Source organism: Apus apus, chromosome 1 (genome assembly GCF_020740795.1).
Source record: "Apus apus isolate bApuApu2 chromosome 1, bApuApu2.pri.cur, whole genome shotgun sequence".
Taxonomy (NCBI): domain Eukaryota; kingdom Metazoa; phylum Chordata; class Aves; order Apodiformes; family Apodidae; genus Apus; species Apus apus.
In genome coordinates this window covers 122566495-122579389 of record NC_067282.1, presented here as the reverse complement: position 1 = coordinate 122579389, position 12895 = coordinate 122566495, and the positions used below count along the sequence as shown (strand labels likewise).

The 12895-nt window shown below is 39.1% G+C and overlaps 1 protein-coding gene across 1 annotated transcript in view; it reads right to left on the bottom strand.

The window, feature by feature from the left end:
• Positions 1-12895, bottom strand: part of GABRB3 (gamma-aminobutyric acid type A receptor subunit beta3) — a 109309-nt gene that overhangs the window by 26388 nt on the left and 70026 nt on the right. The window contains exon 4 of the mRNA XM_051608619.1: positions 3495-3715. Within this exon, the coding sequence (XP_051464579.1) occupies positions 3495-3715 (221 nt within the window). The remainder of the gene's footprint in view (positions 1-3494; positions 3716-12895) is intronic.

The following is a 12895-nucleotide window of genomic DNA, read 5'->3' as shown; positions in this document are numbered from 1 at the left end:
AGCAAGGTCCTAGACACAGGGCTATTAATTGTGGAGATGAACATTTCCTCAACATGACTACTAGAAGCCCTAGCTAAGCATATAAGACTAGGACTAGGATAGAGGAGAAAACTTAAGTCTTTAAACTGTGAACAATAAGCAGTTACCAGCTTTACAAAGCCATATCAATTGTGCAATAAAATTATCTTCTCCCTGAGCCAACTGATAACTGTGCTCAAAGTAAAACAAGGAGGCACACTTTGGCATTGCTGCTATGAGGTTTCTACCCTGTGCTTTAGTACATTTCCCTACACTGATCGAGGTCTCATTTATGATCCTGCAGCAGAATCCACATGAGGCAATTGATACAAGAGGGAGTGTGGTAGCAGAATCTTAACCATTATGTTGTATAACTAGCTTCAAATGCCAGCCATACAGAACCCATGCATGTACAAATGATTAATTTGACAGAATTATTAACATTTATGCAGCTGGCAAAGTTGCATCCAACTTACTAATTGCCTTATGACTTATTAAGGCACACATATTTATTTTGGTCTGTTCACATACTGTAGTGATTCTGTGCCACATTCTGGTCCAGTACCAGAAACTGCATATTCTTGCTCAAGTAATTTTTTTAACTAGAGAAAAAAGTGTGGTCTTAATATCCACTGGAAAAGAAGACACAGCTAGATACAGATAGAAACAGATTTACACCATTTAGTCAAAGTAAGTGGAGTGCTCTCAGGTCCCTCCTGAATGAATGTTCAAGCAACCAACTTTAACTTGTACCAATGCTCACCAAAAGGTTTGTACATGCTCCCAAGAAGAGCAGGTTTACCTTTGATGGGATGGGATGCTGCCTGACACAGCAGAATAACAAGGTTTCAAGAACTCCTCATCACAGCAACAATTATGAGCCAGGCAAAGATAAAGTGGTACACAGATACACATGTATTTTGGGTGAAAGCTATACACAAAGGAAATATTTTAAATTGTTTCAAATTCCTTATTCCAGTTATCTTTCATTTGGGTATAAATTCTCCTTCTCTGTTACTCTATTATGGGGCTGATTGCCTTTGATTACCTTGCTATATTGCCTAGGAACCCCACCTGTGATGCCCACTCTATTTATTTATTAAATTTAGCATTGTACTGCCGGAGAACAAGAGGTCTGTATACAGCAAGTAGACAAGCAGCTGGAAATATTCTATTTTTGATCTCCAGTCTATATGTTTTTTAGTCTATTATGAAAAAAAGCTGTTGCATCACCATATTTCTTGTGTATTGTTCTGAACAAGGTGGAACAAAGTCAGTATTGTGCCCGAAGAAAAAAAAAATCCCCAGAAATGGGTTGAACTTCAAAAAGCTACTGTCCCATTCCCCTACTGTCACAGACTTTTGCTGGGGTAGCAAACTAATTTATCTGAAGTAGGGAGAAATCTTGGATAACTGAAGGTCAAGTCTTTCAAAACAATGATAAATTCACATTGTTCAGAAGAGAACAGAGAGTCAGCATGGCCTCAGTATCACTTTTATTCTGGATTTTTTGAGGAACTGCTTTGCTCTGTGGATATTCACTAACTGGTTTCAACCCTTCAAAACTTCTCCCTTATTCCCACTGACCCTGTGTTTTGAGGCACATAAAACTCCAGGTTCTCAGTTCATGGAATGAATCATTGCCTCCAGACTGCAGCTGGACATCAGGGTTCTCTGAAGCCACAACACAAGAAGACAGGCTAGTAGCAGAGCAACACAAAGCCCAAGTTCTTACTGTGAGAGTGACAGGGCACTGGAACAGGCTGCCCAGAGAGGCTGTGGAGTCTCCTTCTCTGGAGACATTCAAAACCCGCCTGGACACGTTCCTGTGTGATGCCCTCTGGGTGACCCTGCTCTGGCAGGGGGGTTGGACTAGATGATCTTTCAAGGTCCCTTCCAACCCCTAAGATTCTGTGATTAAGTAACTCAGCTGCTTTGCACAATGAATATCTGACCCTGGGCATCGTGTGCTTTCAGAGAAAAGGGAATGGAAATAAACATGTCACACATGAGACACTGGTGAAATCCCTGCTAAGCAAATACTACCAAGCAGCATGAGGTCTGCTTGTGGACATTCACATTTTGCAGAAGAGGAACTTCTTCAAATATTCAAACTTATTAAAATACACTATTTTATGACAGATAATCCTCACCTGAATGACTTCCTAAATTTTTAGAGTGTGACAGAAAGACTTTTATATAATATTAGGATCACAAAAGTTCTATTCTCGATTACTTTTTATTACACCATTTGTGGGAATGGTTCTTGAGATAAAGGAGACACAAGTATCTTGCATCACTTTTTGACATTTAACTATTTGTGGACAGAAATCCAATCATAGTGTCTCATACTGGGTCAATAGAATGTGAGATGAAAGCCTTCTTTTGCTAAAAACAGTTACTTATAGAGACAATAATTCCTGAACATCTCTAAATTTTTTAAAGTTTCAGAATAGGCTGAGTCTATTTTTAGTTTGTCTTGAAAGATTAACCTGGTTATAGCCTATACATGATATTTAGTAGGAGTTAAAGAGATGAGGGGCCAAGACCCAAGTTATGTAAAAAGTTCAACTGTTGATAAAAAAAAACAACAAAAGCAGGTAAAAGAATGATACTAGACACATAATCCACCTGCACCACTTTTCAGATGTCATTCATTTTTATACTGGCCATTCTTTAACCTGCACTACCTATGTGCAGCAATCTGGAGTATTATCTATGCTTAAAAATAAAAGAAACTTCCTGTGATGGAAATGGAGCTTCCACTGACAAAGACTTGTTTTGCTGGTACAGTTTATACCACTGGAGCAAATGAAGTAATCTGTCAAAAGAAAGCAACTTTTTGATACTGGCATGTCTTCCATTAAGATTTTTGCTAGTGTAGCTAAGTTTAGTAAGGGAAGGATTTTTCAGCACTCCTATCCATAAAAGCTGTAACGAAGAAAACATAGGTCAAGTCTAAAATAGGTAGAAAGCAGGACAATGTAAAGTAACTTTGTACCTGTGGTTTGAAATATACACTACATGTTGTAGTGTTGATCCCTGCTAGAAGAAATCACCGGAGGTACCCATAGTCATGGTCTTAGCTGTGGCTGACTCCATTCAACCAGGGCTGTTTGTGGCTTTATCGACTACAGACACACCAAGAGATAACACAAGCACCTGCATTCAATCTTCTGGCCTGTATTTTGGACACCATTTTCAAGTTTACAATTAATGCGTGCCTTTCTGCTTCCTACAGCCAGAGGGCTTTCCAGAGATGGTGGCTCTACAGAAACAGATACAACCTGACTGAAGGCGCTTCGGGCAAAATGAAGAAACATCGAGTGTGTCATTTGTTTTCTACAGGCACCTTCCAGAGTTACAGGGAAGCTGACATAATACGCCACCCAATGTTTGCAATAACCTTGTACCAGGAAGCAAATATCAACAATACATAATGACAGGGATGAAATCTTCATCGTGGAAGCACAGACCTGAGCCCGTAAAGCACGGTTCCGTCCGGGTGAAGGCGAATCATTCGGTTCTTCACAGTAACCCCATGCACAAATGATTTCTTGTCATTTAAGAAGTAAGTGTCAGGCACCCAGAGTTGATCTGCCACTCGATTATCAAGCGTGAGGTTGAGAGGTATGCCAGCATAAGCCAGTCTCTTATCTCTCCAGTACTGTTGAAAGTACATAGTCAAAGTGTAATCCTGGTGAGGAAAAAAAAAAAGAAGCAAAACAGTCAATCATACTTGGCATAACTAGAAGAATATATTTTTTTTTTTCTCTGTCATTAATTTATTTTTCTGCTTGTTTAATTTAAATATCTTTTTTAAAAGGAAGCTTAATAAAAATATTAAATATTCCTACCACTTATTAAATAATTCTAATATTCCACGTATCACTCTTGTCTAAGGGAATACTTCTTCAGAAATGAAGCTTGCACTGTTCCTCCATTTCTTTCATGTAGCTCCCCTGAAAACCACCTGAAATTATGTTTGTGGAATGATAAATGAGGTAATAGATAAATAGTGCCATCTTCCCCATTTTTAAAAATGATAGATGAATGAAAAAACGTTCAAAGTACTTTGAAGTAGTATGCAAATTTCTGTCTGAGAAATAAGCTACAAAGATGTTGTTTATACCAGTGCTTTTGTGTGAGACTGCATCTTACAGTGACATAAGGATTTTCTCATCAACAGGCTACGTCAGTACTCAGAACAATAAACTGTAGTAAAATCCCACTAATTTCAATGTTTGGTTTTCATAATTTTGTCAATTAATATTCATGGTGTCTGCTGTGATCTGTGTTCACTAACATAAAAGCCTAAACATGGATACAGAAGTCCAAAACATCCATTTTAAAATTCCTTATTTCATTTCAGGATTTGCTAACCTGTCTTGGTCATGTCATAGTAATGCTATCATGAAAGACTTTGAAAGTCCTCGACAGCAGGCCTCATTCATTAGGTTAATGGTATAAAAAATAAAAACAAAGTCTGAGAACATTTTAAAATGAAGTGTCAGACAAATTGAAAAAATAAAGTAACACACGAAATCTCCTGCTAGAAAATTAAAACCTTTGTTTTTTCTTTCCATAGAAACTTTCAAAGAGAAGAAGGACATTTTTGGTTTTAGGAAGCCTATTTTTATGCATAGAATAACAAACAAACAAATAAATAAATAAATAAAAAGGTGAACATCTGAAAATAATACTTTCTCATATAGGGAAATGAATGCTCACAATTAAAGAAAACATTATTTTTAGGTGTGATAATACTGCTGTACCTAACAATGAAAAAAAAAGGAGATGACAAGTGCAGGCCATTAAAACTCCAGTTTTCAAATTACAGAAGTGCTTTGGACGATAAAACTGTTCCTGATACTCTTCACAAAATGCTGAGAAATTCATGTTATCTCCAAACACATTTAAATATTTAGCAGCAGGTGTGCAAGCCATGGAATACCTGCATTTGCCTCTGGTTCTACAAGCTGTGATGCAAAACCCCTCAGGCTTGCTGCTCATTTGGGTAAAGGATGCTCAGGCTTTCTGAGTACAGTTGTTGGGAATGGTTCATTCTTTTTATAGGTTTCATGTGGGGACAACCCGATGTCAGGCACTGATCCTGCCCTGTTCCCTCAAGCCCTAAAGCCTTTCCTTGAAATCAAACAAAACTTTATCATGCTTTCACACTCGGAGCCTTGGCATTTTTTTTATCAGTGATTCATTCTCTTTAATGAGGGAGCTGCTATAGCTTTAAGAAATCAAATTTAATTGCTTAGAAAAAAAAAATTTCATTATATATATCAAGGACAAGCTGTTACCATTTTAGGAAAGTAATAGGAGACCTTTGAAAACGAAAGGGCACAGTGACGGGAGAAAGGAGCCTGTGTGGAATGGCCTGGAAGGAAGCTCCTTCCTCAAGATTCAAACCCAACACGACTCTTTAGAATATTCCCCAACCTTTTTGTCAGAAGCTTTCTTTGGTGGGGCTAATGGCCCCTGCCCATCAGTGAGTGGGGTACCTGCTACACTAGGTGCACTTGCCTCACTCCCATTTGCACATCAGGAAGTCCATGGGTCTCCTCATGTTCTCTGCAACCAATTTCCTGATGTGGATGCACCAAAACCAATATTCTCTACCAGCTCTGTTCTGTGTTAACTAAAGCTTGTTTCTGCTAAAAGTTCACAATTTGCCATGTACTTGGCTTCTACAATGGTTTGCACATCAAGGTCAAGAATTTGGGGATTATGAAAGCTGTGGACACGTGAGCAGGACACCAAAAGCTCACGGTGTGTAAACGCACAGTATATGCACAGAATAATGCTACACAGACATGAAGGAATGGGGCACAGCACTGAAGGAACTGAACCAGTTAACACCATAAGAGAAGCAGTACATTTGAACAGAAGAGAGCTTTAAGCTAGCCTCCTTTTTCCTTTGGTTTAAGATAAAATGCATGTAAGCAGCTAATGAATGGAGTAATTAACTAGCCAAGTAAACCAGATGTCATAATACAAGCAGTAATAGTCTGTCTTTTTTTTTTTTTTTTAAATAATAAAATTTACTATGGCAGGGAACAATAGAGAAAAAAGTTTACCAACTTCACACAGAAACAGCAACATCCAGCACACATCAAGAACTTTCAGTGCCTTGACTGAAAGACAAACTCCCAAAATACATCCTCTAAGTTACAAATTTCATTTGTGATTTCTCAATTAAACTCCACTTCTTATTTCATCCTAACTTCAAATAAAAAACCCTCTCTCTATGTCTTCTAATGTATATGACTGTATTTGTATGTATTGAAAGCAGTGATAGCCTAGAAAGTATTTTTAGAAAAAGTTCATTATTGCATGTGAAATACCAGCTCATTCCCAGTCATTTGGTACCTACTAAGGGAAATGCTCAAGCAGCATCTTTTGCAATGGCAAGGTTGCCCAGATGCACTTTCATGTCTGCCCAACCCCACCCTCTGCACTTGAAACAACAAGCATGACAGAAACAGAGTGCCCAAAAAAGCAGGTGTGCTACCACCCACCTTGAAGGATCACTGTACACTTGTGCTCTGCCAGCCTCACCTCCTCTGAGGATGATGGGATAGAAAGAATCAATATGAATGACCATGGCACTTTTTTCAATCACCTCAAAGCAAAAAGCAGCTGAAAACCTGTATAAAAATCACACTGAAACTGCCTGGTTGTGCAGGGCATGATGAAATGAGCAGGAAAGGCCAGTTCCTTAGGGTGGCTCTACCAAAGACACCTCCAGGAGAAACTAAGCTTAAGGATGTCAGCTCTCGTTTTTTTATTATCTAATTTGCTTCTCTATCCATAAAGGAAGTTTTCTCCTTTTCTATACTCCAGAGGAAAGTGCAAAAATGAGTGTGAAAAAATGTACTTTTGACAGGTATTTGTCAGGAAAAATGAGAAAATTGAGTTTTACCCCTAGGTAAAGTAGCCTACAACCTGTATTAAGTGACACCTTCCTCCAGGGGAGCTTATGATGACTAGATCTGATATAGAGGTCAAGAGAGTAGATGTCTAAAGCTAGAAGAGATTAATCCCACTACAGCTGCTGTATTAGGTACCTATGATATGTTAAAGACAACTGAGACTTGCCAACTTTAGGAAATTCTAACTACTGAACAGAGTAGTGGACAATTTTCCCACCAGAAAAGCCCTACATAAATCCTATTTTTTGTCCCCATACAATATCTTGCTATATTCAAGGTACCCCATTCCCCTCCCCAGTTCCTCACAGGAACAGATGCATCAGGTCAAGCATGGTAACAAAAGCACATAAAGCCCCGACACGACAAGCATGCTGAAGTACAGGAGAAATGTCCTTAAAGTGGGAAAAGCTGTACTATACAGGCAACATGAGCTTTCTTTTGTATATTCAAAGACCATGGAACATCCTACAAGGATAAAAAAATCGTGATGAGCATCCTTGACTATCTAGCACTGCAACAATATCACTAATGTAAGGAAAGGCACACAGAAAGATGTGTTGGGTTTTTTTAAACAGTTTTCCCTGGGGAAAAAAACAAACCAAACCCACAAAAAAACCCAACACCTCAACCAGTAAATAATACTTTGGAAGGAATTTAGATACAATGGTCCAGAGGCTGTTATCACAACTTAAGTATAATAGATCTATGTTCTTTGTGTGCTTTATCTGTGATTTGAAAACATGTTAAGGAAGAATGAGAGAGGCTCACAAATATTGCATGTGCTAACTGTACATGAAGAAATTTTAAAAATATTTTCCACATGATGTTTATCCCTCCACAGGCTGAGCAAACCAATGAGGAAGCACAAATACAATTTAACTGCAAAGCCACTGCAGACAGGCAGACTGCATTATATTATGCTTCTGTACAGCACCTACTGTACTGCCTATAACAAATTATCAATAAAGTTCTAACATGCTATAATACTAAAAGCAAACAATAACTTGTTTTCTATTAGAGGGCTTGTTATCTTCAGCTTTTATCTCCTGCATTCAATAAAAGGAAGAGAAAAATTTAAAAATATAGTTTGCTCATCAAAATAAAATTAACATTATAGCAACAGTAATCTCTAAAATTGACTATCACTGTTTACAGTCTTTCTGTGTTATGTATCAAGGATGTTACAAGTTTTCCATTAGTTGTAAAAATGCACTTCTTCAAAATGACTGCTAGATAAAACACTGCAATTAGTAATTATGATGGTATCTTGTTTATACTGCAGTTAAGCACAAGAAATTACTCATACAAAATAAATAAATATATTGAAAATTACTGGAAATATTGGAAATATTTATGCAAAAAAAGAACATTCCACTGCTTGGGAAGTCAGTCTTGTATCTACTTGAAACACAGATTTCTGTTTTAGATTTCAATTTGGATATAAATTCACATCCTTGGTTTTTTGAACACCAGAAAAATGTGATTATTACCAACAGCTTTCTTTCTTTTTGATGAGTTAATGAAGTAAATACTCATTCAGTGGATAAAAAGAGGTATTGAAAATCCATGCCTTAGTCTCCATGTAATTTCAAGGTCCCTTCCCACAGCTTCTGCACAATTTCAAAAATTAGGTATGGTTGAAGCACTGATGATTGAGTTACATTCTTCCCAATAAGCTCAAAATGAATTATAAAGTCAAACTCATGAATCCTATGTTTTGAGAAAATAGCTGTAAATCTGTCCCCCTACCATACACAGCAGAGATCCGAGAAATAAACTAATGCATATATTAACTCACATAGCCAAATATCAATTTAATAAAGATAGACCCATTATTATACAGTAAGGCTAACCTGAGGATGTCAGAATTTACCAGCAAAACTATTCAGTTGTGTGAGACAATCACTTAAACATTTTTCTCAGCATTCAATATTTCCTAAAAGTTTTAGTCACTTTCCTATTAAAGAAAGAATTTGCATTATATTTTACCTATTGACATTTTGATTTGCCCAAAGTCTAAACCATACATTGCTTATTTAAGTGTCAAGGAATGGAGCAAATCCCCAAAGTCTACTGTTCTGTAAAAAGCTGCCTGATCAGAACTGAGAAGGCTGAGTGAAGATGTGCACACACACAGGTGCACACACACAGATCCACACACATCCACTTTACTCCACCAGAGCACCTTCTTCTACCATTTCTTGATCTGCTGTTATAGTAAAGATTGATCTCACCTATAAAATCCTGAATTGGGCTTCTCTCTGACACCACTCAAAAACCCTACAACAATGACAGGCTGAAAACACGGCACATTATTTTCCCAAGCATGTGGCTAAAATACCCTCTGTTGAGAAGATGCAATGCTAGAGCAGCTCAATCGCACCGATTTCACATCCATGTCATCCTGGTATGCTTTGTACCAAACTGTCATTCTTTTTTTTCCTAGTCTACTGAAACACACAAGGATGGTGTTATAAATAGATCTAAGGAAATCTTTAGCCTCCAAGAACTGATGCTAAAACCCAAAGTTTTCCAAATAAATCTACAGTTGCATAGATCCTTCATTCGTTCCCTTCGACAAAAGTTTCCATCTCCACCACAACCACAGTGCCTTCCCCAAAGAGCCTGTGCCCCACTGAGCATCTCTGGGTGCTACAAGGAGGGTTGCCATACCAACCAGCACTCTGGCTTTCTGCAGGCAAAGGGAGCATGGTTGACATAGCAACCAGCCAAGGCAGCTTCTCCCCAGCTTTTCAGGAGCAGGGGTGGTCACAGCAATAGAAGAGAAGCTTCTTAGCAGGAATGAAGGCTGCTCCAGGTACCCTCAGTGGGTAATGCCCCATGGCACCTTCCTACCATGGCCTCAGGAGCTTACTCTTCAAAAGCTCAGTATTGGCTCTGTGTTCTCCCACCCACAACAAACTGACCCCTCTCTTGGGGTATTATCTCATTTGAATATCAGGTGACAGCAGCTAACAAGGAAGCAAGTGCTTGGGCTGAGCTTTGGTAGGCAAAGAAGGGGAGAGGAAGAACAAAGTTTATCCAAATACATCAGTTCAGGGACATCAAGTCAGGACAGTAAGAAGTCAGTCAGAGGTACTTGATCCCTGACAGATGGGGGGTTGGGGAAAATACTTAAATATTCCTTCTCTGATTCAGAGTATCACATATATTACAACACCACAGGCTTTTCAGCGATCAGGAGTTTCTGTTCCCAAATGACTGATCAAAGAAAACCTAACATAGAGCTTTACATATCAAGGGGATCACACGCTCTGATCTGGTGGCAGAGAGCTAGCAAAAAGAAGTATGGTCTTTCACTACATCCCTGAAGATCTGTCCAAACTGCAATCAAAATCCACTCAACAGAACAGAAAATTCAGCATCTGATGGAGCCTTCTGAAAAAAGAGGAATAGGAATAGAAATAGAAAAGTCAAATGTTCAGATGCTATACTTGAAAATTCTGAGAGAGAAATTCAGAAACAAACCCACCAGATATCCATAAAAAAAAAAAAGCAAAAAAAAACAACTTCAAAAAAAGAAAAATAATCCTAGGTACTCGATTTGCTTCACAAAGCACAAATTTATTTATTTTAGAGCTGACAGGACCTCAAGAAAACAGGTACATTTACTAGCACTAATTGAAATCCTGTTAACAACCTACAGGGTAGAAAAAAAATCAACCTTTATCAGCTGTCAGCTGGTTCCCACAATTGAGACAGCTGACCTTAGAGACATGGGAACTGTTAACTAATGGATTGTGCCTCCTACACAGTAGCAGGATGTGCCACCAGTGAGTTGATGAAAAAAGCTAGTGTCCTAAAATCTTACAGCTATGGGATTTTTTTTTTTTTTTTTCAGTTGTGAAATATGAACAGGAGCTAAAAATTTGGGATCTACCAGGTACCCATTTTAGAGAACGGAGGACCTCTCACACTTCTACTTTGTTCTTTCTGTAAATATATCAACTTAGATCTCTTTGGCATTAATTGAATTATCAATAAAAATCTGGAAGGAGAAACAAAACTCAAAGAAAGCCACGTAAGTTGATATTATTTGTTGCATTTTTTTCAGGTCTATTTCTTAAACTATTGTATGCATAATTCTGTTAGCGTCTGCAAGGTGTTCCAGGACAGCAGTGATGAGGATAGTTAAGACACCCCATGGCTGGGCACACACACAGATGTGTTTTAAATACATTGACCATAAACATTAAGTTCCCCCACCCCCTTATTTGCTATGCCTGAATGTGAAAACCATTCAAAACAATTTTCAGTAAACTTGTATTTCAGACTGAAAAGTCTAGTCTTTTTGTCACCATAGAATTGTAAATAAACCTTACAAAAGCAATCCAGAACTTACATATTTTTTTTAGTCACTCCACAGTTAATAAATAAAACTATATTTAGGAACAGAGAGCTAAGGGAAACACGAACCTGAATGAAAATGAAAATCCGTATCTGTTCACATCCACACTTTTTGGTTAAAAAAAGGAATATCTTCCCCACTGTAGGGAGAACCTTTAAAATTTTCTCACTTCCAAAACTATTCATTTGCTGACTCTGGAAGCCAGCCAGTCTCACTGGCACTAGAGCAGCAAGGCTGACACCCAAAGTTCCCACTTGCTGTCTGTGATTATCTGAACCACCAGATAATCCTTATAGAAAATCCCATTCAAAGCAGACACCATGAACAAAATGCCCTTTGAGATAGAGTGAGAACACACTGCTCCACTGATCCAAGCCCACCTGCAAGCCTGTGCCCCGGCCTTGGCCCATGCCTGTCTCCAGGGAGGTGCCCAATGCCTGGGACAGGGGCTGCCTCAATGCCCCCAGCTGCCCCGTGCCTGGCTGGGGGTGGGATGGCCTTGGCTGCCAGGCCTTCCCCTAAGCCACCATGTGGAACCCCCTTGCCACCACAGACTCCATCACAGGGCGTCCACAGCAGCTGTGGATCTTTATATGCAAAAAGGCAGTTCATCGGGACCACAATATGATGCACTCATTCTTCAGTAAGGAAATAAACTGGAAGAGATTTCTCTGCAATGGCCGAGAGTCAGAAAGGTGAGCAGTGAAGTGCCCTGGGCAGCCTCTCCCCTTCCCTCTGGACACGTTACTTACACTTCCCTCACTTCACCCTTTCACTCTGTCAGTTACACTAAACCCAACTTGACATCTTGTACTAACAAAACCAGGAGGCATGCTCTGTCAAAAGGAAAACAATGCATTTACTAAAAGCTCATTACTGAGGGTAAGAGAAACTCCTCCTGTGATGTGGCGACGCTCGCTAAACTGACTAAAGCGCAAAATAAGTAAATGGGCAGAAAAAGCCAAACGCATCAAAGATCTGCTAATAGCTTTTGGATCTGAGGAATCAAAATGTGTCACTGCATAAGGAAAATGAGGAGGGTTACAAACTGCAACACTGCCTGACTCTTGAAGCTGCAAACAGGACAGTACAAGTAACTGACATAAACCACAAATTTAGTCACATCTCCAAAATGTCCGAGTTTAGTAGCAGGATTTCTTAAAGTGGAGCTCTCTTAATGAGAAGGGTTTGTATCTACATTTGATGCTTAGAGCAAAACTGATCCTGCAGAGGATAATGTGTTGGTTACTATCCCCCTCGTGTGATCCTCACCAATTTCAACAAGGTCATGCATCTGGGTTGGGGCAATCCCAAATGATGGATGCTAGCTGGGCAATGAGTGGACTGAGAGCAGTCCTGCCAAGAAGGACTTGGGGGTACTGGGGGATAAAACACTGGCATGACTCAGCAAGGTGCACTAAAAACCCAGACAGCCACATAACCATAAAACAGCATTGTGTCTAGCAGGTCAAGGGATGTGTTTCTCCCCCTCTACTCTGCTCGTGTGAGACCTCACCTACAATACTGTGCCAAGCTCTGGAGTCAGAACAGGGAAGACATGGAG